Source organism: Laccaria bicolor, genomic scaffold (genome assembly GCF_000143565.1).
Source record: "Laccaria bicolor S238N-H82 LACBIscaffold_44 genomic scaffold, whole genome shotgun sequence".
Lineage (NCBI taxonomy): Eukaryota > Fungi > Basidiomycota > Agaricomycetes > Agaricales > Hydnangiaceae > Laccaria > Laccaria bicolor.
The window spans coordinates 373,506-399,451 of record NW_001889915.1 but is presented as its reverse complement, the minus strand read 5'-3'; the positions used below and the strand labels follow the sequence as shown (position 1 = coordinate 399,451).

The window sequence follows — 25,946 nt, the reverse complement described above, 5'->3', positions numbered from 1 at the left end:
TCTGAGCTATCCCAACCCTGTACACTATCTGCGACGTGTGAGCAAGGCTGACGACTACAACGTGAAGGTCAGAACTCTTGCCAAATACCTCTTAGAAATTGGGGTTCTCGAATGGCGATTAATTGCGGCTCCACCTTCGTTAATGGCTGGAGCTGCAATTTGGCTTGCTCGCTTGGCTTTGGGCAATGAGCATTGGGTAAGGTTTCTGGCTTGCGAACAATAATTCATACTGATTTGTTTTGACAGACGGCGAACTTGGCTCACTACTCTTCCTACAAGGAGAGCGAACTTGTGCCAACCGCCAGCTTGATGCTGAACTACATCCTCAAACCTCTCCGTCATGAGTCGTTCCATAAGAAATATGCAGGGAAACGTTACTTCAAGGTTGGTCTTTTGTGTTCGTGCATTACGTTGTTTCTCATTATTCCCAATCTCGCAGTCGAGTGTATACATGAGAACATGGGCGTTAACTCGCTGGCCTGAGAATACCCAAGTGGACCTTGCCCAGGAGCTACCTCGTCTCAAAGTGGAAATAAAGCTTCACCGAGAGGAGCTAGAGGAAAACGATGAAGGGGAATTTGCAGATGTACCTGCCACCTTATCAGAAGCCCGGCGTCGTTGAAAGGCTCCCTTCGTCGATTGTGGTACACATTGACAGGCGAAACCGTCGACTGGACTCAATATTATTTAAAGCTACCCCATCTTATTTTGGCATCTTCCCCCCCACGACGACTCAATAAACGCTGTATGATAACCCCATAGTCCTATGGTCATATGTCTTCCTACCTGGACTCAGAACTCCCACCAAGCATATCAACTTCATACCCTCACAGCATCGCATTGTCACTATACATTTCATTCAATGTTTCACTCTAGTCCATCAATCACCATCCACTTGCCACCGTGGCGTGATATGTTTATTACCCATCCCGCCCATCCATGCATACACCCCGCCGTTTGATTTTCCTCCTTTATCGCCTCTCCCTCGTCACTGTGCTCTTAAAACTTTCGATTGATCTGTGTCTTTTGTGTTCTGTTCACAACGTCGTCGCTCCCAATCCATGTTCTCGTTTGGGCCAAGCTTTGCACCCATGCTTTTTGTCGATTCAAAACTCTGTGATCCAGTACTACGTGAAGCCGCACTCAAATTCACATCGCACGGACGCTCTCCTTACTTTAACTTGCCTTTTAACTGGTTGCTCTCCCCTTCTGGCTAAGCTCTGTCTGTGTCCCACTTGATTTGTCGCTACTTCCCCTTCACGTTTCAAACCCAAGTCACTTTCCTCGTTTTTTCATCCTTTCCCATGATCAAATCCTCAGGCTCGCATTTTCAACTTGGGGATCATACTTCAAAACTCTACAATTATCCATTCTATGTATACACTTTTTTATCATACTACATTCTGGATGGGCGGCGCCATGTAGCCTAGAAATACAATTCTCCTTCCATTACGCGTTATAATGTTATCATGAAGCCAGTGCGAGGGTATCTTGAGACTGGGAAGGGGGCGGAGAGAACTCAAAACCAAGCCAAGCTGTATGTATCATGGATCCTTCACCGTCGGATTCTTGACCAGGGGTCCAATCTCACTCGCAATTCTTCGACCAAGCGCGTCGCAGCAGGGAATAGCGTTGAAGAGCATTGGCACGTTCTGGGCCTCGGTAAACGCCAAGCCAGCCTTCCACACCTCGTTCGGAGCTGATGGGAGAGGTTTGATAACATTTTCTGCAACCAAAATCTGCAATACCAATCAGTGACGGTCGACGACTTCGTAACACCAAATGCGCACAGGCAACGCGCTCCAAATCCAATCACGGCACAACCACCGCGGATTATCGCGCGGGGCCGTAAGCCTAGGAACACACTCAAAGATAGTTTCCAGCGCGTCCGCCGAGATCGCGTTTGGCACCTTTCCAAGTAGCATCACACCAGCCAGCAAGTACGATCGAGTGCGCGTCGGCTTCGGGTCGAATATCCAACGTTCTTCTCTTCCATTCGATAGGTCTTTCCTGACGTGAAAGATACGGCTGTTCTTTGCTTCAGAAATTGAATTAGGTCTTTTGGGAGTGACAAGAAAGGCGGTGTGGTATTTGATTGGGTTGTCTGGGGTAAATTCGCGATGGAAGAATGCTAGATAAATGCGACGTTTGTTTCTTCTGCGACCGAACATGTTGGCTAGAGGGCATCAGGGTGCGTCTACAGCGATGCAGACTAAAGCTGTTGCAGACGAATGCAATGGTAACAGGTAAACATGAAATATTTCAACTTTGCGCTTCGATCACAACAACGATCGCGGCAACCCTCTGTTTTTACTCCAGTATCTGAATCCCTAGGTCAAAACGGACGTCGGAGACAGATCAGAGTTGAACAATCCATTAAGACCTGGGACACGTTGGCCTTTGACTTAGGTGAGTACAACGCCCAGTACAAATTATAGGTTCAATCAAGTTCACTTCAGTTTAGAACCCCACATCTGAATCCCTTTATAAATGACAGAGTTATGTTCCATATGCCCCGCGAAACGTTCCAGAGAGATAGGCGCAAGCACGTCCTCGCGTTTGATACCACAACATTCAATGGAATTTCATGCACGGAGGTCGTGCACTAGCTCTACTTATCGGCCATGTCAGCACCATAACTACTTCCCAGCACCCCCGGTCCCGGTCAAGTGCTAGGCGTCAGAGGGGTGACAAGGTGCGATGAGCGCAACCAGACCGAAGAGAGGCTCATAAGTGAGTATCAGTTCCAATAAGGGGGGTTTACGACGTAGAACTTACGAGCTGTGAAAGAAAGATACGGGATTCAGAGCAACATCGGCACTGCCAGGAAATGCACTCCGCTATGTCCCTTTTAACATCTCCGAACTCCAAAAAATCGCGTACGCTGCAGTAGGCGAACGCAGCTGCACCAAATTCGCGAAGGTCCGTACTATGTACACGAACTTTTCTTCATATGTACTTACATAGCTGAAGTCTCAAAATCAACGCATCGCAGGGTCATAAAACAGAGCCTTAATCCAATGGCTATGAAGCAATCGCCAAGATCTCAGTCAAACATACCAGCACACCCTTCCTTACCACACCTACCGAGGGTGGCCACTTTTACGTTCGCTCTCGAAGTGCTCGGGCTCCCTGCTCCGCCTGTTTTCTTCTGGAATTCGCTCCGCGTGTCTTCCCTGGAACGGAATGGGACAAGCTGCGACAGGGATCGTAGAGGGCCTTAAGGAATCGTTCGCCGCCCCATGTACATGTGGTTCTCAAGTAAAATGAAATAGACAATCAAAAAAAAATTCCCCAAGCTCTTTTCATACATATATGAACACAGCATTGAACAAGGTCATGACCACTCTCGCCAAGGTCTAGGACCGTCGAGCTGTTGCTACGCCAACTGAGATAAACGACACTGGCTCAATCTGTTGATTTCTAACACCTGACTTTGTATTTACATACCATCTCCAAAGTGTTCTACAGCTGCGTTTGCTTTTGATAGGTTACACTTGCCCATATATTCAATGCAATTCTCATGCTTTGACTGTAAGGGCCTATTATCCAATGTACCACCAGGAAAACACGGTGGCCCTCCAATAGCTTGTAGCTGAAACCTCTGTGATCCTTGTCAGGCTGCATGAAGCCATGGTGCTGAACCTCGACGTTCGAGCGAGCGAGCAACATAGCACGAAATTTATTAACGATAGGAAATCGCCACGTATGCCTCAATGGCAGGTACCAGGTTTCTGGTTGGATTTGTCCTTCAACATCTTTCATCGGCACGGCAACTATGTCGGCAATGATGAGTGTGCTAGAATTGCACTGAGCCACTTGAACCACCCCAAAAAAGTAGCCCTGTTGCAGCATCATTTCTGTAGCTGTCGTAAGCTTGGTTATATCACCGCGATATCAGAATAAATTACATACAGTACGGGGAAGGCCTTCAACATTGAACTCCGCATACTTCATCCCCGTTTCGTGTACCAAGCCATCGGGGGGAACGACCAAAACCGAAGCTTGGATTGCCCCATGATCTGGAGCTTGCTGTCTCACACGAGGGAGGAAAGACATATTGAGTGATGCTTGATTTTCTCCCTGAGACCGCTGTCGACGCCGAGGAGTCGTAGATTAGGGGAACTCAAATTTGGAATTAAGTTCCCCTATTCAGCCAAAGACGAAGTGGGATCAGCTTCAACACGACAGACATTGAAGCCACACGGTTGCCAACAATTGCCGGGAGCCCTTCGGAGCCTGCAACGAACACAGAAATCACTCCAACCTCACGTCGAACTCTGCTTGGGCGCTCGTGGAGGTGGTGGTGGGGCCTCGTCGCCGTTCATCCAGGGTGGGTGGATGTTGGGCCGTCGTCTGCATTCGTCAATGATGGCAGAGGGCTCTTGTCCTTGTTCGTTGATGCTGTGGTGTACATCAATCCCGTTTCGCGTACCAGACCACCAGGAGGATCGATCGCAATTTTGGAAGCCGTCTCATAAGTGACCACCCTCGCAGAACTTCGGCGAAGGCCCAGGAAAGAAATAATACTCGGTCATTCGTCCTCATGGTCGGCGAAACATGGCGAGACAGAGGTTGCGTTCAAAGGCACACAGTGCAGATATCAGACCTGAAATCTAGATTGGTCTCAAGGCTCGGGCAATGTTGCAGACATACGCACCTGCTTATTGGCTACCTGTTCTAGTCTGACTGTGCTGAAAACCCTTCAATTAACGCGACACTTTCGAGTCTTTGGCGCACCTCGGATGCAAGAGCCTAAATTCGGGTTTGTGAGCGTCTATGCCTATGTAGTGATCAACTAGCAGCTGGCGGCGAAAGCCGCTTCCTCTCGACAAATAACAAGAACTTCCGTCAAACTCTCTCATTCTCGTCACCGTTGCCACTTGACAGGCAGATTTCCTTACAACTAGTATACAACAGCATCCCTTTTTATACTTTTCAGGGGCATTGCTCTCTTCCTTTCACCAACAACCACCATGCGCCTCTCGCGTCCATTGGCAGCCCTCTTCATCACTTTCAGCATACCAGCAGCCTACGCATGGGGAGCAGCAGGTAAAGTCACTTCCAACCTTCCAATTCCCCACCCTTCTTCTAACCGTTTCTATAAGGACACGAAATAATAGCCACCATAGCCCAAATGTACCTACACCCCTCCATCCTCCCCACCATCTGCGACATCCTCAATTTCTCAGAAGACGAAACCCAACCGGAACAACCATGCCACCTCGCCCCCATATCCACCTGGGCCGACAAACTCCGGTTCAAAATGCGCTGGTCCGCCGCACTGCACTACGTCGGCTCCCTAGACGACCACCCCTCCCAAACGTGCTTGTTCCCCGGCGAACGCGGGTGGGCGGGCACCCGAGGCGGAAACGTGTTGGACGCTATCAAGAACGTGACGGGTCTCTTGGAAGATTGGACGAGGGGAGAGGCGGGTGACGCGACGGCGAATGAGGCGTTGAAGTTTTTGGTCCATTTTATGGGGGACTTGCATATGCCTTTACACCTTACTGGACGGGATCGCGGTGGGAATTCGGATAGGGTTCTTTGGAGTGGTCGACAAACCAGTCTGTTATTCCTTTTTATTCGTTCTACATACTTATTGAATAACAACGTAGACCTCCACTCTTTATGGGACGGCCTCCTCATCGCCAAAGCCATCCGTACAGTCCCGCGGAACTACTCCAGACCGCTGCCCTACCCGGACGTAGAGCACGCACTCCGCGGAACGATCTACGATTCGTACATCCGGCGTATCATGTGGGAGGGCGTATTTCAGAAATGGAAGGACGATGTACCAGAGTGGTTCTCTTGCCCTGAGACGACTCCTCCCCCTCCTGCTCGAGGATGGCAACAAGTCGTGATGAGCTTGAAACGCCTAGCTGGAAAGCAAGGCGTAGAGATTGGGCCGGACACGGATGTGCTTTGTCCTTATCACTGGGCTAAACCTATCCACGCGCTCAATTGCGACATCGTTTGGCCGAAAGAGTTGGACGAGCCGCCTTACGGTGGCGGTGGGAGTAAATTCGTGCGTGACTCTTTCCCTCTTTGTTACTTTTTATCTCAAAATCGTGAACAGGCGGACGAGGATGTCGCCGGTCGTCCACCGAAACCCCATCCTCCCCTTCTAGAACTCGACACGCCAAAGTATGCTGGCGTTATTGAGGATACGATGGTCGTGGAGAAACTGCTTGCGCAGGGCGGTATACGGCTTGCTGGGATTCTCAACTACCTTTTCTTAGAAGAAGCAGCGCGATCTTAACCTTTATCTGTAAGTCATATATTTTGTTTATATATCCAATGTGTATCTCTATCCCGTGTTGCTCTATATCAATTAAATGTTATCCTTGCATCTCTAAATCACCCTCAAAACCTCCCCCATCTTGCTCAACGCAACCTCATTTTCCTCCTCCGTACCCACCGTTATCCTCAAACACCCCTGACACCCCACCTCCCCACCTCGATACCTAACCACAACCCCGTTCTCTTCCGCCAGCGCTTTATACACCCTCTGTGCTCTTTCGCTATCCGGCTCCCCACTCCCGTCTTTTGTCAGTACAGGCATCAGAATAAAATTCGCGTCGTTCCCGCCGATCGCGCTCCCAAGCCCCAGTGGCGCCAAGGACGCGAGTTTTTGGAGGAGCGCTGCGCGACTTTGTACGAGGGTGGACACCTTGGCGCGCATTGAGGTGACGGCGGTGGGTGTGAGTGCTGCACGGGCGAGGTGGGCGGTTGGTGTGGATATGTTGTAGGGTGCTTTGGTGTTGGTTAGGATTTGGATGAGTGGGGGTTGGGCGATTGCGATTCCTAGGCTACAAAAAAAGATGAGGGCAAGTGATATGATGCTGAAGGACAGACGTACCGGATGGCAGCGAGCCCGAAACTCTTGCTTACGGTCTGCATGACGCATAGATTCGCGTATTCCTCGACCAAAGAGACGGTGGATGTGTTCTCGTTTGCAAAGTCGATATAGGCCTCGTCTACGACGACGATCCCACTAAACTTTTCATAGTCCAGCAGCGCTTTTATGGATTTGAGGGAGATGAGCGTTCCGGTTGGGTTTCCAGGCGAACAGAGGAATATAAGTTTGATATTAGGATCGGCGTCGATCGCTTTCTTCACCTATTCCCAAAGTCCTCAGTCAAAATTAAGCGATGTGAGAATCCTCAAAGACTCACCTCATCAACACGAACACTAAACCGTCCCCTCTCACCCCCTTCTCCCTCCCCTCCCGTCAACTCCAACGGAACCTTAACAACACCCACATCATTTACCTGCGCACACACCGCATACATCCCATACGTAGGCGGCGTCGTCAAGATCTTCTCCCCTCCCCCAGGAACAACACACACCCTCATCAACAAATCAATCACCTCATCGCTCCCTACACCCAAAAACACGTATTCTGCCCCCGGGACGTTACGCAGCGACGCGATGCGCTGTTTGATGTCTGCGTGGGATGGGTCTGGGTATCGGTGTAAATCCAAATCGAGGGTTGTTTGTAGGTCTGCTATCACGCCTTCTTCGCCTGAGAAGGAACGGGTGATGGAGTGCCCAAAGGCATTCTCGTTCGCGTCGAGGAGGATGCCTTGCTTGTAGTCGTCCCGCGCACAGCGGTAGGGGTGTAGAGAGAGGATGTTGGGTCTGATTACTTTTTCGATGTTAAAGTGGGGTGGGTGGTTGGGTTTTGAGGAGGGTGAAAGGCCGAGGATGGGCATGGTTGAAGTGGAAAAGGGGAGGAGTCATTTAAGAAATTTGTGATCGGTCTGATCTTATCTTATCTCCTTCAATTTCCCCTGTCATTCAGGGCGACGAGGACCTTGTTGAATTCCTTATAACAAGCATCATGAAAATGCCAACCACCTTACGGGAATGCGTCTTGTACCAACCGTTGCCGTTGCCCTAGGCTGCTGCGCCAGCATTCCAACGGCGTATGCATGGGGGTTCGCTGGTACGTTCACAGTTAAAATCATCAATCCCCATCTCACTCTTCCATCCAGGACACGAAATAGTAGCTACAATCGCGCAGATATACCTCCACCCAACCGTCCTACCAACCCTATGCACCATCATCGACTTTTCCTCCACCAATTTTTCCCCTCCGGACTCGACATGCCACATAGCGCCCATAGCAACCTGGGCAGACCGATACAAGTCCAACATGACCTGGTCCGCCCAGCTGCACTTCATCGGCGCTCTAGACGACCACCCCCCTTCTTCCTGTGCGTTCCCAGGAAAGAACGGATGGGCTGGGACCAAGCGCGTCAACGTCCTTGATGGGATGAAGAACGTCACGGCGTTATTGCAGGGATGGGTAAAAGGCGAGACAAGCGACGACGCGGCGAATGAGGCGCTCAAGTTCCTGATCCACTTTTTCGGAGACGCGCATCAGCCGATGCATATGACTGGCCGAGAACGTGGTGGGAACCAGGTTAAAGTCGCGTTCGGGGGAAAAGAAACCAGTCAGTCCTATCCTGGATGGGTATTACCTGAATACTTACTTACGGACATTTCACTCAGACCTCCATGGAGTATGGGACGACTCCCTCATCACCAAAGCCATATCCACAATCCCGCAAAACTACACCCTCCCACTACCCTACCCAGAAATCGAACAAGCCCTCCGCGGCTCTTCCTACGACCCTTACATCCGGCGTATCATCTGGGAAGGCATCGTCCAAAGATGGGCTGACGAAATTCCAGGCTGGCTATCCTGCCCAGACGTGGTCAAGCGGACTTCCGTTGACTCTCAGGTTGCATTGGGTTTGGGGGGAACAACCGGCATTGAGATTTTACCGGACAACGACGTGCTGTGTCCTTACCACTGGTCCAGACCCACCCACGACCTCCTCTGCGACGGCGTTTGGCCAAAAGAGGTCGATGAACCGCCTTATAAACTTTCTCAGGATATCGAGTTTGACATTGCTATTTAGGACGACAACCCACAGCTACCGTTACTAGAACTTGACACTCCAGCCTATTCCGGCATGATTGGGCAACGCTGGCTCGTCGAGAAACAGCTGGCGCTTGGCGGGCTGCGCTTGGCTGGTATACTCAACTATATCTTTGTCAACCAGGGTCAAAGGGGCGCCTTCTTCGAGGAGTTTTGAGTGGCCATTGCTTTGATGCACTCAATGAACATATGATAATACTTTATCATTACGTGTTTCAACTTGGCTCCTCTCTCTATCTATCCATTTGTCATTTCTTCTATCTGTCTGCTTTTATGGAATTGCAACAATTTCTCACTCCAGTGCGCTTGACATTACCATCATACCTTTCCTTCGATACTGATCATGTACTCAACCATTTGATCAGCTCGCACCCAAAGAAATAACTGCACGCCGCAGATCGCCGAAGTGAAGCGAGGCATGCCTCGTGTACAGTGCGCCTCCAGAGGCGACAATCTGAGCATTTTCACCTACCACCTCGAACCTCCCAGACAGTATGCTGAACCGGTTTCGTTCAAGAAAGATGCCTTCTTCCCCATCCCTCCTTCAACGATTTCACACGATCTTCAAGCGCCTAGGAAAAAATCAATCAAATGAGTGGAATTTACCACTTCCTCCAGAGCTAATGTGTCACATCATCGACTCCTACCTTGCCACATCCACGATCATACCTTTGTACCTCGCCTTCCCAGTTCTCCGGCCATATTGTCATTCACGACACATCACCATCTACATTCGCGAAGCCTGGAAACCCCATCAAACGATCTACTTCAAGATCGGAATATCCAAATGTCCTCCTACCCGAGAACAAGACGACTCCATGTTCCTTTCGACTCTAGATGACATTGGCTATGCGGGCACGAAAAAAAATCGCGGCTTCCTGTCCCTGGTTAGCGATCTAACGCACGATCTCATATCAATCGAACTGGACATCACAGTACGATGGGAAAAGCTTGACGAATACGTGCAAGGCTACATCTTTGCTCTTCTACAACGCACCGGCTTATGCTCAGTCAAGCTGGAATACTGTGATATTCCCGTAGACCTATTGAGTGTGGTACAAAATCTCAAAACACTCGACGTCGATATGTCTTTGGGACGTCCCGACTACGTTTCTTTGTCGGGAGAAAGAGAAAAGGTGTACGTGGAAGAAGTTCGTCTCCGTGGAGGTCTCCCGTATTGCCTCATCGGCGCAGGGACGCCGTTTGACTGGTCCAGATTGAGGGTGATTGATTATTACGGATATCACAATGGGCCACAACCGTTACTTCAGTTGTGTTCCTCCTCTCTTCAAATGTTACACCTTGAGTTTTACGATGAAGACGGTGAGCAGTTATTTCTTCCTAATTCACCCTAAACTCACATCATACTCCCAGCATATATCAACCTCGGCGTTCTTACCGACCTCCGTCACCTCACATTGTCTATCAGTCTTTCCTACACTGTCGAACAGACAGCGTATACCAATCCTGGAACCTACTCCTCAATTGCGCCGTTTCTTTGCATCCCCTACATATTGGCGTCCTGCAACGGACACACTAGTCCTTATACTGCGTACGGTTGACCGTCAAGATTTGAGGCAGTGTGACTGGCTCTCCGTGGATAGAATTTTCGAGAGGGAGGGGACATGGATGTCGCTAAAGGAGGTACTGGTTGTGAATTTTAAGGTCGGAGAAGGTTGCACCTATCGGAAACTGCAACCCAATCAGTTGAAGGATATTGAAGCTAGTCCGACACCTTGTCTTCAGGCAAAGGAGGTGATAAAGTGGCGTCAGTATGTTAAGGGTGGCATGTAATCCTTTTCCATGGAGTACTTAGTATAATCCAGTCGAGATACCAACTTCTTTTCCATTTTTCATTTTTATGATTGATTCTGCTTGGAGCTATAGGGTGTTTCATAGTACAACTTGTCATTTGCAAAGTTGGAAATCCAAAGTTGAGCCTCTTCAAGTTTTCTAAACTTGGGACCCAAATTGACGTCGTAACCATAATTTGGATCCACCAACAAGTTTGCTTCTTAAGTGCCAAACTTTGCTCTCCAACTTTACCTCCTGTGAAACCAAAGCATTATTCTTCACTTCTTTTACAGCCTTGACCGATATCTTACGAAACAGCTCTCAGGCATTACACTTCAAAACTGCGCGAGACTTGCGCAGACCTCAGCGTAGTGCGCACTTTTGAGTTTCGTGGCCGTCTTCTTTATGCACACTACTGTATGCGAGCAGTTGACCGTGGCAACTGCGACCAAAGAGACCGTTCCGATGGGTGCGTTTCTGGAGATGGGCTATAATGAGCATGTCAAGAACAGGAGTACTATTGCCAAACCGGTTGGTCAATGCACTGGATTCAGCTATTACGTTACTGAATCTTTTTTGTTACAGCAAGGCATCAGGACAAGACTGACTTTGAATTTTTCTCTGCAAACGCAGGGAGCTGCTGCTTTCCAGAAAAGCGGCAATACCACATCAAGCCAGAAACCAAGTTTGATAACTTAGCAAGATAACGACAAGGAAGGATCTGCTACAAGCTCGCGAGAAAAAGTGAAAGGAGAAACTTCGATATCCTCTGATGATAGTTCCCAGCTTTTAACTCCAAACCCAACCCGGACTGTGCCTTCTTTACCAGAAGTACGCCGTCGTTCGTTGCCTCTTTCTGTTATTCAGGGCGAACGAGGACCCTCGAGGACCTTGTTAAAGCGCATTGTACAATCCCGAAACATTTCATGTTTGCATTCCTTGGCAACATCTTTTTTTGGTCTATATTGCTTGAGACACACCCTGATGCCCTCCAGCCAACATGCTCTGCTCGGTCGCAGAAGAGACAAGCGCTGCATTCTTCCATACCCCAGACAACCCAATCAAATACCGCATGCCGTTCTCGTCACTCTCAAAAGACATTAAAACTTCTGAAGCAAAGAACAGCCGTATCTTTCGTGTCAGGAGGTACCTATCGAACGGAAGAGAAAAGCGTTGGATATCCGACCCAAAGTCAACCGCACTTGCTGGCTGGTGTGATGCTACTCGGAAAAGTGGATCTCAGCGCACGCGCTGGAAACTATTTTTGAGAGTTTCCCGAGGCTCACAGCCCCACGCGATGATACGCGGTGGTTGTGCCGTGATTGGATCTGGAACGCGTTGCCTGTGTGTATTGGTTTTACCTGCTGTGAGGCTTGGAGCTGTCGACCGTCACTGATGGGTCTTACTACAGATTTTGGTTGCAGAAATGTTATCAAACCTTGGAAGAGGAGTGATTGGTCTTATCTTATCTTATCTCCTTGTCTCCCCTGTGCTTGTTAAGCATTGAGATCAAACCCCTCGTCGCCCGGAATGAAATGCCAACCGTCACCTTACAGAAATGCGTCTTGTATCAACTGTTGCCTTTGCCCCAGGCTGCTGCGCCAGCTTTCCAACAGCGTATGCATGGGCTTCACTGGTGTGACGTTCACCGTTGACATCAACAATCCCCATCTTACTTTTCATCCAAGACACGAGATAGTAGCTACAATCGCACAAATATACCTCCGCCTAATCTTCCTACCGACCCTATGCACCATCATCGACTTTTCCTCCACCAACCTCTCCCCTCTGGACTCGACATGCCACATAGCACCCGTAGCAACCTGGGCAGACCGATACAAATCCAACATGACTTGGTCCGCCCAGCTGCACTTCATCGGCGCTCTAGACGACCACCCCCCTTCTTCCTTGCGCGTTCCCAGGAAAGAACGGCTGGGCTGGGACAAAGCGCGTTAACGTCCTTGATGGGATGAAGAACGTTACGGCGTTATTGCAGGGATGGGTCAAAGGCGAGACAAGCGACGACGCGGCGAATGAGGCGCTCAAGTTCCTCATCCACTTTTTCGGAGACGCGCATCAGCCGATGCATATGACTGGCCGAGAACGTGGTGGGAATCAGGTTAAAGTGGCGTTCGGGGGAAAACAAACCAGTCAGTCTTATCCTCGATGGGTATCACGCAAACACTTACTTACGGACATTTCACTCAGACATCCACGCAGCATGGGACGACTCCCTCATCACCAAAGTCATATCCACAATTCCGCAAAACTACACCCTCCCACTGCCCTACCCGGAAATCGAACAAGCCCTCCGCGGGGCTTCCTACGACCCTTACATCCGGCGTATCATCTGGGAAGGCATCTTACAAAAATGGGCTGACGAAATTCCAGGCTGGCTGTCCTGCCCAGACGCGGTCAAGCGGACTTTCGTTGACTCCCAGATTGCGTTGGGTTTGGAGGGAACAACCGGCATTGAGATTCTACCAGACAACGACGTGCTGTGTCCTTACCACTGGGCCAGACCGAGCCACGACCTCCTCTGCGACGGTGTTTGGCTAAAGGAGGTCGACGAGCCGCCTTATAGACGAACTGTACGCATTCCTCTTTTTTCAGGATATCTAGTTTGACATTACTCTCTAGGACGACAACCCACATCCACCATTACTGGAACTTGAAACTCCAGCTTATTCCGGGATGATTGGGCAACGATGGCTCGTCGAGAAACAGCTGGCGCTTGGCGGGCTCCGCTTGGCTGGTTTATTCAACTATATCTTTGCCGACCAGGGTCAAAGGGGCGCTTTCATCGAGGAGTTTTGACTAAGCAGTGCTTTAGAGCAACATATTTTTTGATATTATCATTAACAAGGTGAACGTTGTAATCTAAGTCTTCAACCATATCATATCCTCCTTTAAACCAAGAACATATTGATCAACGCTCTTCAACCATCCTTGATTATCGGTACCACCACCCCCCAAAGGCTGTTTTGTGAAACTGGCAGCAATGTCATCTGGCACCACGAAGATGAATCGCCAGCGAGTGCCCAGTGGTATCGAAGATCCAAGGCCCACTACAAGTCGGGAGTACAACTTCTGAATTTGCTTAAATCCCATGACAACCACAGGATGCGTTGTCTGGGAAGTAATTTGGATACCAGTAAAACCTTGACTTGGATCATACAGGATTGACGCAACAGCTGGGAAGTTTAATGGATTGGGCATAGTGAGGCATAGAGGCTTCTTGAGCGTGACTGCAACCTCAAGCAGCTGGATGAATGTCAGTGGGTAGAACGATGAGCAGCTGGTAGGACCAGGATACACCCAATGGGAGGTCATAGAGTCATCCAGAGACCGGATGCGAAATGGCATGTTTTCTTTGAGACCGGCAAAAAACTTGAGGACCTGTCTCTCGAACATTTGGCCCCGAAGGATCCCCATCTTAGGTGCCTTCATAATCGAGCGGTAGGCATTGTACGAAACATCTGCTTCAAGTTGACGTTTGAATAAGTTATCCAAAGCCCATGGGGAAACTGCCGCTATCTGAGCTTCGGCTAATAAGCGTTGATCATCTTTTGGGGACATCTCAAATCCCGAGTATAACGAGGAGGTTGTTGAGAAGTCATCAAACAAGGACCGAAAATCACGTATCCGAAGGGAGACACGGCAAATCTCATTTAGCATTGTTGCCTTGATTTGAGTGAAAATTAAGGGGGAAGAGCTTGCATAGAAGCAATTTCGGGGGTTGAACCCAAAGTAGGCCGTAGCTTCTTGGAGCCGTGAGTAGACGAGGTCGTTGCAATGAAGGAATAATCTGAAGGCTATCAGTGCATTCCACACACCTGGTAGAAGCTGGTCACCCACCCAGTCAATACAAGCTCCTGAGGTGACCACAACTTTGTGAAAAACTTCTTTACCGACCAAGTGGACATCTTTCCCAGCCACCTTGCACATTCAGCATCAGGTGAAGAGGCAGCAATCATTTGAATCTTCTCATTTTGAAGGATAAATTGTGGTGGTTGGCTTGTATCCCCATTGGCATTACAAATGGCAATGATAGGTTCACCTGACCAGTGCCTGACTTCTGTGATGAACTCAGAGACATGATACACTGGACCATCGAAAGTTTGGAATAAGCATGGGGTGCCTGCAATCATACACTTGACCAAATGAAGATAAAGGTAGGAAGTTTTTCCTGTGACTAGGTGAGATTCCAACATGAGAAACAAAAACAGGGTCTCACCAGTGCCTGGTTGCCCAGTAATCAATGTGGAGTGGGCAGCCTCAGTTGGTAGGCCATCCAACATCTCAGACAGTACCTTGTATTCCTGGCGGATGAGAAGCAGTGATGGCATTCGTGGTGGCAGCTTCTTGAGTCCCAAGCTGTGTAGGTCAAGATATTCTAGTGTTGTGGGAAAGAGTGAGTGGAGCTCATCATCAATATCATCCCCATCATCATTGTCATTGCTAGCATTGATTGAGGGGAGGGAGTTAAGAAAGTCAAGTTTGACTGATCGAGCACCATCCATCTTGGCCTGATATGTTTTCTCTTGACGATCTGGGTAAAGCTCTGAAAGACACTTTTCCAAATTTTCATAATCTGAGTATGTCAGATTGACTGTGTGGAACACCTTGCTCCTAAGGTCTTGACGTTTCCAAAGCTTTTCATGGAGTTCCAAAAGCCATTCATCATCTTTAGGTGAATGATGAAAAGAGTTCTGAAAGGCTGAGTGAGGATAGCATGGAAGATGCAAGAAGGTCAAGCCTCAGTCAATGTGAAACATTGTGACTCACCAGACTGCCATCTTGGAACTGGGCTCTGTAAATGAGCTTTTTTGCAGGGTGGTTGATCTGCAATATGTAATGGCAAAAGTAAAGATTGTGGCTCAATGGCTATGGCTCAGGAACACCCACCATTGCTGTCATCTTCCAAGCAAACAAAAAGAAGTGGATATTGATCAATTGACCTATGGGTGGCAGCTCATAGATACGCACCCATTGGAAACTTCACAATAACATGAAGCCTATGATAGCCAACTTCGTCTGATTTTGGAAAGAGATCCTGTAAGTCATCACTGGATTTCGCCAAGAGTGTGGCACAATTTTTGATTTTTTCTTCATTTTCAATGCGTTGTTGAAGGTTGTCTTCTGGAGCAATGGGCATTGGCTTGTTTAGCTATCATCAGTTTGATCAGCTAAGGGATTACAGATTAATATCAAATGCACTCACTTTGTAAAATAGGGGTTTCTTCAAGGTATCATATCTTGGAACCATTCTTCTTATTGAAGCCTTTAGTTCCGAAACCGTGTCATCAATGCACATTGTAAGACGAAATATTGGCTCGTCGACATGTTCACCTAGAATCATGCACCATAGTCTCACTTCGTTGTCCATCTAAAATGGGCTGTCGATGAGCTGCAGTGAAGTCTAGAAGAGAACTTGGTGATGTCACATGTCTGGCATTCAAAATAGATTATACCACCGTCCGGTGACGTGTGACAGCGCGTTTGTCACCTCACCCAATTGGGATGTGTCCAACTGTGTCGCACCAAATACTTCTACATCTCCCACGGATTGCGAACCTTCCGAGTTCACTAAACCACTTACTCCTTTGGGTCTGCTGGACCGTTTGAGTGCTGTCCTTGCTTCACCTCACCAGCCAAGTCAAGTTAGGGGAAGGTAAATAGTTCACGCAACCCAAAAGTGCGTTATGGTTAAAAAGCTCTGTTCTTACTAGGAAAGCCTTGAAGTCCATTCTAGCGCAAAGTGTTACCCAAGTGTTACCCACATTGAATCTCTTGAGGATCTTCGAGGTTATGCCCATGCCCTTCCTTTTCTCAAGTTGTTTACCTGGGATCGACGAATCTGCGACACCTACAGTTGACCGACAGTTCAATTTGGAGAACATAGTGCTCAATCTGAAGTATTGCTTTTCGATCTCCAGACTTTTAGAACGCTTATGCCTCGTGTCAAAAAGGCCGATTTCGCTCTTCTGCTGGGTCGCGAGTCTTCAAATACAATTGCTGCATCAAACAAAAACATCCAGTTTTTTACCTCCGAAATTTTCTTGACCCTCAGTGCTGTTGAGAATACGGATGACCTCTCAAATCGCCTTTTCCTCAGCTATTCGGGTGTGCATATGGCTTGTTTGTCTACGAGTGTTGGACGGGAACTTACGCAGACCCTTTCCCTCCACACCCTACTCCGGAAGGTTGACTTATACGAGTGGGGTGCCATGATTTTTTTTTTTTTGTGTCAAATTTAAGTCTATCGGGGCCGAGCCCCATGTCAGAGACTACCTAAGGCCCCCAGTGCCTGTGTTCCTGAACCGTCCCTTGCACTGGTGGAGACACGCCCATGGCAACCATTCCCCCACGCAGCCCGGCACAGAAACGCCGTTTAGGGACGCGTCTATATAGCGAGCGGGGTAGCCTCGTTCTCTCTGCTTATCTGTGCATTCCATCGGTCTTGTGTTTCGTCTTCTAAGTACCCGACCGCATTTGCGATAGGTACAGCCTGGGTACAGCCGTATGGAGGTGAATGAAAAAGTTTGTTTTGGCGTGTTGCTGTTTTCTTGAGTGCGACTTTGAAGATTATTTGGCCTGGCAACGTGTGATTTTGAGCTTGAGGTCCGCAAAGGCTGAGGTGCGGGTAGAATAGGTGGTGGGGTGGGGTATTGAGCGCGAGCCCTCTGACTGTAGGCCAGCTTGGCCGTCATTGCTTCATGCTTTCGGAACAATCCCTGTAAACAGAGTGCTACCTGTCAATCATCCTCGGAGTCCAGTTGAGACTATGGCATCTCCTAGCGTGTTCTTGAATCTCCCCGACCGCCCCACATAGCGAAGCAGCTCCTTTATCCTGTCCAAACTCGCCAGTATCGCCTTAAGGTCCCTCGAATAGCGCCCTAGGGCCCTGTCCATATCGTAACGCTCTGCCAGTGCCGCATATGCTTGACATTCAAACAGGTAGTGTACCACCGTTTCCGTTATTGTCAGTCGACCCGTCCCCCAGCACGACTCACACCGGCTGGTGATCGACCTCTTGATGCGGTACAGCTAGCTGTTCAATGGTAACCCCCATGATTTTTTACTGTCTCAGTGCCCAAATGACTGGAAAGGCTCGCCTTACCTTCAGCCAGGCTTACTGAAGGGATTGCGGTCGTCGTCCACCTCCACCGTGACCATGAACATCTTGCAAACCTTTGCAAAGGTCCATGAGGATCGCCTCATCCTTGTGTACACAGCAGCTCTGCCTTGGTGTTTGCATTCAATGGATCAGTTTGCGGAGGACATTGGCATTTTTTCAGACCAAGAGGGGAAGCAAAGCATCTAAAAGACCTTTGCAAAAGGACATTCTAGGACACGGGATGATCTTCTTGGCAACCGGTTTCACTTTCCAGTCTTTGAGAGCATCGCGGCCTTCACATTCACAACTGGACCGAAATCGTGACCCTACTACTTGAACTTGTTCTCAACAAAGAATCCTGGCTGAGAATATAAGTGATGCAAATCTTGAAGGTGTTTTTCCAGCAAAGAGGAACACACAATCCCATGGAACATATTGGTTCAGAATTTCTCATGCCGCTCCTTCGCTTTCTCGAACCCCACAGGCTCTTGACATCTTGGAGGAGCAATGTGCGGCGGCCCAGCTGCCAGGCATATTTTCCGCATGAGTCTGCACGTTGGCGACCTTCCGGTGAAACCCGACGCAGACTCGGGTACGACAGCAGTATTCGGGGTTTCTAAAGAGTATGGATGGTTTATTGCTCAAGTTGACGTTCATTTTGAAGGGAATTGCCGAGATAATATGTTGGCAGTATTCGATACATGCTCCTTGCCATCAAGGCCAGCGTCTCGCATTGAATCTGAAGCATACGTTTCAGCGCTGGCCCTCGTACAAACTCGCGTAACAGAGGATCTTGGTGGCCTGGTCAAATACCTACTACATGACCTCAATAACTACTTCCAATCTGGCTAGCTGGGAACCCTTTCCCTCTGCCAAGCCGAAGACTAGAAGCTCGCTTTGCCGCCATTCTCGCCAAATCGACAGCCTCAGATACTGTGAATGACACCAATGTGTTCCGAGTAGGGGGAATGGAACAAAACTTTGAACAGTCGGACGAAGATTCCGACAGAGATTCAGACGTCGACTCGGAAGCAGATTATCCATACACCCAGATCTAAAAGTACCCCAAACCGAGTTCGCCATCATAAGGTTTTTAAAACATCCCCCTCAATCCATTGTAAGTACTGACATTATACATTATCGCATGTTAGACTGCCCATTCATACTTATTGTCTGTCTGTCTGTCCATGTATCGTAATCATTTCTTTAACACCGTTCGAAGACCTTGTAAAGGTCGGGCAGATTAGCTATTTGGATAACATCTCGATCAAGGGGGGATTTCGGCGCTACAGGGTACTGACGCATCGCTGGGAAGAGGGTGTGTTGGATTTGTCACCGTTCGCCTTTCAGTTGCTCAGCATGACTCTCAGATTGAGAGGGGTCTCGCAGCAAAGGAGGCAGCGGAGTGTAAAAGTAAGCCGATTCTCGAAGAAAAGACTCGAAACATTCTTTTTCCGATGTCCAGTCCACCTGGGCGAAGTCACTCATTCATGCTGTGTAGAAGGAAGGAAAGACGCAGATACCTGAGGTCCAAAACGCGTCGAGAAACTTGGAAGGTTGTCGATACGTAATCCCGTAGCAAGATGAGAGAGAAATATTCCGCCAGCACTGTCTCCCGAGTCATAAGGATGTCTTCGATTCGCTGCCGTCAAGTCAGAATGTACGTATTGTGGAACATATGGTGGGATAACGTACATCTATAATCTGAGTTTTGCTCAACGGGCTGTCCTCCGTAGAGTTTACAGCACTCAGGCTGACGGCAATTTCTACTTATCATGTAGCGAAGAATAGGTGGAGGCTTCAATTTGAGGCGACTAATTGGCGCACTCCAAGTTGATAAAAGAGTCCGGTTGTGTGTCACTTCGAGGAGCGGGGGCTAAGATAGATTTACGCTAGTGCAGCATGGTTAATGAGATACAGCTCAGTGGTCGAATCTAGATCAGGGAGAGGCGTCATTGAAGATCAGCAGTTCCAACAAAAGTATGTTCTTCGAGAATTTCGGTCAGTTCTGTGATATGCGGGTGATGAGGAGGTAGAATAAATAACTCACGATAGTAAACGAACGACTGTGTTTCCTTTTTACCGAAGCTTTTCTAAGATCTTGATCAGAGGCGAGGAAACATTCAGATTCCTTGAAGTCTCGAGACTTGAATGGAGAGCCTGAGTCTTGGGTATCTGAAGGATTCAAGTTGGCCAAAGATGTCTCCAATTGAGCCGGGTCAACAACGGGAAACATCGAATCCAGAGTTCTATCTTGAAGTGGCGTTCTGACTTTGTGTTGGACTTTGTGATGGGAATAGGTTCTCAATCCCAACTACAAAGAAGTCACTCGGCTTCGAGCTTTTTGATCGTTTTAGAACGCAACTAGACGACAAAGAAGCTAAGGCCTGGAGTTCGTCAAGGATCCATGTGATCAGCAAGACCGCCAGTCAGTAAGGTCTGAGAAGTTGTCAGAAAGATACAAGGCCGCAGACTCGGAAAGAAACGTACTTGCTACTCGAAAGCTCTTGACTCTCCTTGAGCAGCCACGGCTTGTTGGATTGCATACGATACACACTTGATGATGGCATCCTTGTTCAAAAAGTGCACTTCTCGCTTTGTTGGATGCACATTGACATATATAGCTCGAGGGTCGATATCCAAGCAGGAGCCTTGGTTGAACCCACAATCCGACCTGCAAATCTGACTTGCACAGACCTTAATTACACGAAAGGCGACGCGCCATTCGGTGAAATAGTGTGATAAACGGCTTCAATGGAGCGTTTCATTCTAGGAGAGTCCACCAAGGGATCTAGCAACACGTTGTCATACTTGTTAGAGTCCCAGAAGATGTCGACCTACGGTTGATAAATAGGAGAAAGATCATCTTCTTTGCCTGATAATTTGTGTTTGTGAAATGGCTTCAATCGGCACTCCAAGATTCAGATTCGTCGTTGTCTTCCTCGTAGTAGTCACCATTCATCTCGTCATCTTCCCTGTTGCCAGGGAGCTTTGGCTTTGGCTTGGCTTTGGACGAAACCTTCACGTTGATAAGCTCCTTCGCTATACTGTGACCATAAAGCAATCGGATCACATGGGCCGTCTCTGGATCTGACGGCGTAGAAAGATGAGACACTGCGGAACCGGCCTACAAGCCAACCTGTTACCTGTGAATCAGGTAGAAATAAAAGCAGATAAGAGAGTCACCTTTTTACAAAGGAAGGCAATTTTAGGGTTGTGGACAGAATATTTGGTGAGAACGTCAAGGCTGGTTCGGATGTACACGACGGCGTCCTTTATGTGCACGTGGACCTACGTGAAGTAAGTATGTACATAGGTAGGAAAGAGCTTGCAGATACTTACCACTGACGGAAAACGGCCTCGGCTGTGGACTGTAATAATCACACCCAAGCTCTTTCGATTTCACACCATCGTCTTCCCCAATGTCGTATCCTGACTTTCCAGTATCATCCACGTTCCACTTCATTATCCCAGACTTATGATCGCCCGTTTCGATCGCAATATCATCTGCGTTTTCAGTCGCCATCACATCCCTCTAATTCCCGCCAGTCCCTACCATAGTACCACTTTCCCTCACCTCGCTCCGTGTTGAAAATTCTGACGACACTCCTTTCTTCGGCTCCTCTGTCGAGGACAGCTCATTCGCAGGATTGATAAAAGTCGGAAAGGAGGAAGACACAGGCGAACTGCAGCGCTCGGTGTCTGGCGATGAAGATGATTCGCGGACGGGGGAGATGGCATATGTGGGGCGAGAATGATGGGCTTGATATCGACGGGCTTATAGGTTCAGGGTTCAGGCGTGAGGGCATGGTATGACATTCCACCATCTGATGAGTATCCCCCTTGCGTGAGATGGGGACGGTGTCAAGGCGTCATTGTCCATGTCTGCGTGTCGTAATCGCTTGAGGTGTTTGTTTGTTAAGTCGAACGACGGCCTTGACTTTAGATACGTAGAAGGAGGGGATGAATAGAACGAAGGGCAACCCTGTTTATCCCAAAAGCGCACCCTAGGAACAGGTACTTTTAGATGTTGTCTGAATAGGGTACAGCTACTTACCATTCTGCATGGTCGAGTCGCAGTGAAAATCATCAGTAGGGTGACAGAATTAAATTTCGACGTGGATGGCCGTTCCAACGGTAGGGAAGATGATGATGAGGCTATAGGCTGGGCGCCAATTCAAAGATCTAGAGGGAAAAGAACGGAGCAAAGCAAAGTGGCAGAAGATTATGATAGGCGATGCGAAGTGACAGATCAAATGTACATACGAATCGCCTTGGGCTTTAACACCGCCAGACTCGTCGCGAAAGAGAGCGCAAAAGCCACGCCTGCAATTGCAACGCGCCTGTTAGAAAGGCTCCAAAACTAGAAATCACTGTCTCCAGTCTGGGCTGAGACATCGTAATAAGGATCATGATGACTATTGCTGATTCAACGAACCAATGCAAAACCCTCTACGCATTGTGAATGGGTTCATCTTCCCGTTCGTGCCTGGTTTTACAAGTGGTTAGCGCAGCCCATCGGGAATTGTGGCGGAAGCAAACCAAGGCAGAAAACCCTTCGAAGAATTGTGCAGCCATACGAACCCCATAGCAGGGCGTCAATTATTGACTTGTGGAGGATACTTAACAGTGCGGCATACCGGTGAATAAGAGCACAAACCACACCACTTTGAGTGCAGATGGGAGCATGGCCTTGCGGGACAGGAATGAACCCCGGATATGAAGACCTCCTAGGTGGAGCCTTGACTCAGACCCGGGCCAGTAGACGAATGTAGAGAGTGAAGAGTATACCAAATGGCGGGGAACCAATACGTTTGCACTGCGGAGGAATTCAAGGGTAAAACCAAAAGTGGCCTCCCGAAATTCTGGGCTGTCCTATCCCCACTGGCAGCGCCGTCAAGTCGGCCTCTGTTCAAGTTGAATGGCTGTATTGGGCTAGAACTTGAATTATCCTTAGCTTACCACAGCAACGGGCGCCGACTCACGGTCTTCTGAGTCACGAGGCACCCGCCTTACAAAAATTTAACGTACCATTCTCTATCTTCTTTCCAATCGAGATCTATTCCAACTGAGACGTCTGTCCAGTGTCCACCCCCGCCACTGGCATTACTCGGGCTGGGCACTTGAGAATAACTTGGCATGATCGACTTGTTGAGCATCAGCTTAAGTATGTGTACAGTGACCCGATGTCCCCCACTACTTACTTATATCGAACAGCGTCAAAATGGTGCTTCCGTTGTCGACTTTGACTTGCATGGATGGTCATTTTTAATCTTAGCTCAACGTCCGCCATTTCGAATGTTGGATTATGGCAGAATATCATTTGTACAGAGCGAAGGGTATATACGACCTTAATTTCTCATTGTCCTAGCCCAGATGGTATCTTCTTTTAGGCCTAATACGAATTGGTCGATTTTCTTTGACCAGTAGTTAAGAGTGGTGTCTTTTTCATATGCTTGTTTTTCATAAGTTAAAGCCATGTCGTGCGGCACCACGAAAATGAGCCGCCAGTGATTGCCCGGAATCGAGGGGCGAAGGGCCGCAAGTGGGGTGTTGAGTTTCAGCCAAGATTGTATCTTCTCGAGACCAGCAACAGCCACAGTATGCGTCGGCCGGACAGTAACCTGGATGCCGGCAAGCCGTTGACCAGGATCGTAAACAATTGAATCTACGGCCGGAAAGTGTGGGTCAGTCGGTACCAAGTGTATTGGCTTGCTTTGTGCGACCGCACCCTGGAGCAGCTGAGCGACTGTAGATGATGTGAACAAAGAACGTCCGGTGGGACCCGGATACGTCCAAATCTCGGTTTTAGAGTCGGTGAGAGATCGGATGGTGAATTGGGTCTTTTCCTCGAGACCAGAGAGATACTTGAGGGCTTGCCTCTCGAACATTTGACCGCGGAGGGTTCCAGCATGAGGATCTGTCGAGATCAACTTATAGAAGTTGTAGGATGCCTCCTCTTGTTGTTCTTTGTGCTCATTGAACAAGGTATCCAGGGCCCATGGTGAGATGGCTCCCACCTTAGCCTGGGCAAACAAGCGCCAATTGTTTTTCGGTGATATGTCGAACACGGAGTGCGATATCATATTGTTTGTAAATGTCTCGATAAGTAATGATTGCTTATCCAAGTGTTCCCGGGCGAAGGTGACAATTTTTGTACGAACGACCGCCAGGTTTTCAGTAAAAATTTGAGGGGAACGGGACGCGCGGAAGCAAATTCGGGGGTTGTAACCGAAATAGGTCGTAGTTTCTTGGAGCCGTGGGTAGAGGAGGTCGTGAGAATTGAGAAACAATCTAAAAGCTATAAGTGCAGTTCGCAGATTTATAAAGCTGTCAACATACCCAGTCAAAATCAGCTCCTGTTGCGACCATAACGTCGATATAAGCTTGCGTATATACGGGGAGTCCCCCACCGTATCCAACCATTTTTCGCCCGCACCGCCAGGTGACGAGGCAGCGATTATTTGAATCTTTTTGCTTTCAGTGAGAAATCGGGGTGGTTCGCTTTTCCCATCAAGGTCGCAGAAGGCAATGATGGGTCCACCTGACCATTCGTCAACTACTGTGATAGATTCAGCGACGTGATAGACAGATCCACCGATCGTGCGGAATAGGCATCCAATGCCTGAAACAATGGATTGGATTAAACGGAAATAAAGGTAGAGGGTTTTGCCTGGACTACGTGAGATGCAGCATGAGAAACAAGGAAATAGCTCACCGATCCCTGGTTGCCCAGCAATCATTGCGGAGTTGCCACCGTTTATCGGTAAGTTATCCAATATTCTAGATAGGTCCTCGTATTCTTGCCGGATAAAAAGCAGTGATGGCATTTGCGGTGGCGGCTTCTTGAGTCCCAAGCTGTGCAAGTCAAGATAATTTAGCGTCGCGGAGAAGAGCGAGCGGAGCTCGTCATCATTATCATCTTCGTTCTCCTTAGCAACAACGTTACGGCCAGTGTTGATTGAAGCGAGGAAGTCACGTTTGACAGATAAAGCCCCCTCGAACGCCGCCTCATATCGTCCCTCTTGACGTTCCGGGAAAAGTTCTGACAGCTGCTTTTCCAAAAGGCCATAATCTGGGTATGTTAGACGGACTGTCCGAAACACCTGGCTCCTGAGATCTTGACGATTCCAGAGCTTTTGATGAAGATGGAAAATCCACTCATCATCTTTAGGTGAGTAGTAAAAGCCTAATCGAGGATAGCGTGGTAGAGGTCAAACCTCAGTTGACATGGAAAAACATCGTGACCCACCTTTGAGCTCCTGCTTCGGGTCTGGACCCGCTAAACGAGCTCTTTTGTACGGCGGTTGACCTACAATAGGTAATGGCAAAAGTAAGGTTCGTGGCTCAATGACCATGGCTCAGGAACACCTACCATTACCGTCATCTTTCAGTTGAAAGAAAGGAGGTGGATATCGATCAATATGCATATAGGCGGCGGCAGCTCATGGATACGCACCCACTGGAAATTTCACGATAATATGAAGCCTGTCAACGCTGACTGCTTCTGATTTCGGAAAGAGATCCCGTAAGCCAGCAGCGGATTTCGTTAAGGGTGCGGCGAAGTTTTCGATATCTTTTTCGACGCGTTCTTGAAGGGTGTCTTCCAGAGCGATGGGAGTTAACTTGCGGGGCTATCATCAGTTTGATCAGCTACGTGATTTTACATTGATACCAAACTCACTCACTTTATACAATAAGGGTTTGTTCAAGGTATCATATCCCGGAATTTCTCTTCTGATTGACTGCTTGAGTTCAGAGACCGTATCGTCATCCCGCAATGTCAGGCGAAATAAGGGCTCATCGACGGATTCGCCTAGAACGATACACCATAGTCTTAGTTCGTTGTTCATCTGAGATGGGCTGTTGACAGTGGGCTGCCAGGTAGTGAAGAATTGCGTGACGTCACGCATTTCTCGAGTTATTATTAAAAAGCTCCTAAGACGACCACAACGCAATTACAAGCTTCTTCACAAACGAGGTGAGGTCATCCTTTCAGCCCATTTTTCATATGTGCCAGCTAGCGAAGACGTAGTGATGGTCTGCATGTTCCGATTGCGAATCGTGGTTGAGTCGTGA

General features: G+C 48.6%; 16 protein-coding genes across 16 annotated transcripts; 7 read left to right on the top strand and 9 right to left on the bottom strand.

Moving 5' to 3' along the window:
* Window positions 1–1,544: 1,544 nt before the first annotated feature.
* LACBIDRAFT_332824 (uncharacterized protein) lies at window positions 1,545–2,171 on the bottom strand (the record flags this gene model as incomplete). Its single annotated transcript, XM_001887325.1, has 2 exons — window positions 1,545–1,739; window positions 1,791–2,171. The coding sequence occupies 2 exons, from the start codon at window positions 2,169–2,171 to the stop codon at window positions 1,545–1,547; spliced, it is 576 nt and encodes a 191-aa protein (XP_001887360.1).
* Window positions 2,172–2,672: 501 nt separating this feature from the next.
* Window positions 2,673–4,099, bottom strand: LACBIDRAFT_295525 (uncharacterized protein; the record flags this gene model as incomplete). Its single annotated transcript, XM_001887324.1, has 7 exons — window positions 3,916–4,099; window positions 3,559–3,876; window positions 3,451–3,465; window positions 3,088–3,196; window positions 2,964–3,024; window positions 2,779–2,929; window positions 2,673–2,726 (listed from the first exon to the last, which is right to left on the bottom strand). The coding sequence occupies exons 1-7, from the start codon at window positions 4,057–4,059 to the stop codon at window positions 2,673–2,675; spliced, it is 852 nt and encodes a 283-aa protein (XP_001887359.1). The 5' UTR covers window positions 4,060–4,099.
* An 877-nt stretch (window positions 4,100–4,976) lies between these two features.
* LACBIDRAFT_310257 (uncharacterized protein) lies at window positions 4,977–6,262 on the top strand (the record flags this gene model as incomplete). Its single annotated transcript, XM_001887396.1, has 4 exons — window positions 4,977–5,052; window positions 5,109–5,567; window positions 5,619–6,028; window positions 6,080–6,262. 4 exons carry the CDS (start codon window positions 4,977–4,979, stop codon window positions 6,260–6,262), a joined length of 1,128 nt encoding a protein of 375 aa, XP_001887431.1.
* A 93-nt stretch (window positions 6,263–6,355) lies between these two features.
* On the bottom strand, window positions 6,356–7,718 carry LACBIDRAFT_191837 (uncharacterized protein; the record flags this gene model as incomplete). The annotated part of the gene is made up of 4 exons (XM_001887323.1): window positions 6,356–6,812; window positions 6,863–7,122; window positions 7,179–7,206; window positions 7,240–7,718. 4 exons carry the CDS (start codon window positions 7,716–7,718, stop codon window positions 6,356–6,358), a joined length of 1,224 nt encoding a protein of 407 aa, XP_001887358.1.
* Window positions 7,719–7,872: 154 nt separating this feature from the next.
* On the top strand, window positions 7,873–9,110 carry LACBIDRAFT_310255 (uncharacterized protein; the record flags this gene model as incomplete). Its single annotated transcript, XM_001887395.1, has 4 exons — window positions 7,873–7,951; window positions 8,001–8,462; window positions 8,521–8,876; window positions 8,934–9,110. 4 exons carry the CDS (start codon window positions 7,873–7,875, stop codon window positions 9,108–9,110), a joined length of 1,074 nt encoding a protein of 357 aa, XP_001887430.1.
* Window positions 9,111–9,447: 337 nt separating this feature from the next.
* Window positions 9,448–10,515, top strand: LACBIDRAFT_310254 (uncharacterized protein; the record flags this gene model as incomplete). Its single annotated transcript, XM_001887394.1, has 2 exons — window positions 9,448–10,276; window positions 10,328–10,515. 2 exons carry the CDS (start codon window positions 9,448–9,450, stop codon window positions 10,513–10,515), a joined length of 1,017 nt encoding a protein of 338 aa, XP_001887429.1.
* A 1,855-nt stretch (window positions 10,516–12,370) lies between these two features.
* LACBIDRAFT_310253 (uncharacterized protein) lies at window positions 12,371–12,703 on the top strand (the record flags this gene model as incomplete). The annotated part of the gene is made up of 1 exon (XM_001887393.1): window positions 12,371–12,703. The coding sequence occupies one exon, from the start codon at window positions 12,371–12,373 to the stop codon at window positions 12,701–12,703; it is 333 nt and encodes a 110-aa protein (XP_001887428.1).
* A 13-nt stretch (window positions 12,704–12,716) lies between these two features.
* On the top strand, window positions 12,717–13,564 carry LACBIDRAFT_310252 (uncharacterized protein; the record flags this gene model as incomplete). The annotated part of the gene is made up of 3 exons (XM_001887392.1): window positions 12,717–12,897; window positions 12,968–13,338; window positions 13,388–13,564. The coding sequence occupies 3 exons, from the start codon at window positions 12,717–12,719 to the stop codon at window positions 13,562–13,564; spliced, it is 729 nt and encodes a 242-aa protein (XP_001887427.1).
* A 63-nt stretch (window positions 13,565–13,627) lies between these two features.
* LACBIDRAFT_332818 (uncharacterized protein) lies at window positions 13,628–16,979 on the bottom strand (the record flags this gene model as incomplete). The annotated part of the gene is made up of 13 exons (XM_001887322.1): window positions 13,628–14,555; window positions 14,606–14,942; window positions 14,985–15,402; window positions 15,536–15,592; window positions 15,656–15,660; window positions 15,737–15,917; window positions 15,972–16,099; window positions 16,125–16,136; window positions 16,350–16,378; window positions 16,477–16,498; window positions 16,527–16,616; window positions 16,797–16,842; window positions 16,920–16,979. The coding sequence occupies 13 exons, from the start codon at window positions 16,977–16,979 to the stop codon at window positions 13,628–13,630; spliced, it is 2,313 nt and encodes a 770-aa protein (XP_001887357.1).
* A 58-nt stretch (window positions 16,980–17,037) lies between these two features.
* On the bottom strand, window positions 17,038–17,460 carry LACBIDRAFT_310249 (uncharacterized protein; the record flags this gene model as incomplete). The annotated part of the gene is made up of 1 exon (XM_001887321.1): window positions 17,038–17,460. The coding sequence occupies one exon, from the start codon at window positions 17,458–17,460 to the stop codon at window positions 17,038–17,040; it is 423 nt and encodes a 140-aa protein (XP_001887356.1).
* A 464-nt stretch (window positions 17,461–17,924) lies between these two features.
* LACBIDRAFT_310248 (uncharacterized protein) lies at window positions 17,925–18,074 on the top strand (the record flags this gene model as incomplete). The annotated part of the gene is made up of 1 exon (XM_001887391.1): window positions 17,925–18,074. One exon carries the CDS (start codon window positions 17,925–17,927, stop codon window positions 18,072–18,074), a length of 150 nt encoding a protein of 49 aa, XP_001887426.1.
* A 300-nt stretch (window positions 18,075–18,374) lies between these two features.
* On the top strand, window positions 18,375–18,719 carry LACBIDRAFT_310247 (uncharacterized protein; the record flags this gene model as incomplete). The annotated part of the gene is made up of 1 exon (XM_001887390.1): window positions 18,375–18,719. One exon carries the CDS (start codon window positions 18,375–18,377, stop codon window positions 18,717–18,719), a length of 345 nt encoding a protein of 114 aa, XP_001887425.1.
* A 480-nt stretch (window positions 18,720–19,199) lies between these two features.
* Window positions 19,200–19,644, bottom strand: LACBIDRAFT_310246 (uncharacterized protein; the record flags this gene model as incomplete). Its single annotated transcript, XM_001887320.1, has 3 exons — window positions 19,200–19,337; window positions 19,391–19,509; window positions 19,563–19,644. 3 exons carry the CDS (start codon window positions 19,642–19,644, stop codon window positions 19,200–19,202), a joined length of 339 nt encoding a protein of 112 aa, XP_001887355.1.
* A 716-nt stretch (window positions 19,645–20,360) lies between these two features.
* Window positions 20,361–20,733, bottom strand: LACBIDRAFT_310245 (uncharacterized protein; the record flags this gene model as incomplete). Its single annotated transcript, XM_001887319.1, has 3 exons — window positions 20,361–20,518; window positions 20,590–20,658; window positions 20,709–20,733. 3 exons carry the CDS (start codon window positions 20,731–20,733, stop codon window positions 20,361–20,363), a joined length of 252 nt encoding a protein of 83 aa, XP_001887354.1.
* A 36-nt stretch (window positions 20,734–20,769) lies between these two features.
* Window positions 20,770–21,393, bottom strand: LACBIDRAFT_332816 (uncharacterized protein; the record flags this gene model as incomplete). The annotated part of the gene is made up of 4 exons (XM_001887318.1): window positions 20,770–20,994; window positions 21,054–21,158; window positions 21,210–21,231; window positions 21,254–21,393. 4 exons carry the CDS (start codon window positions 21,391–21,393, stop codon window positions 20,770–20,772), a joined length of 492 nt encoding a protein of 163 aa, XP_001887353.1.
* A 1,825-nt stretch (window positions 21,394–23,218) lies between these two features.
* On the bottom strand, window positions 23,219–25,780 carry LACBIDRAFT_332815 (uncharacterized protein; the record flags this gene model as incomplete). Its single annotated transcript, XM_001887317.1, has 7 exons — window positions 23,219–24,161; window positions 24,210–24,492; window positions 24,586–25,035; window positions 25,120–25,179; window positions 25,243–25,254; window positions 25,327–25,501; window positions 25,556–25,780. The coding sequence occupies 7 exons, from the start codon at window positions 25,778–25,780 to the stop codon at window positions 23,219–23,221; spliced, it is 2,148 nt and encodes a 715-aa protein (XP_001887352.1).
* Window positions 25,781–25,946: the final 166 nt, after the last annotated feature.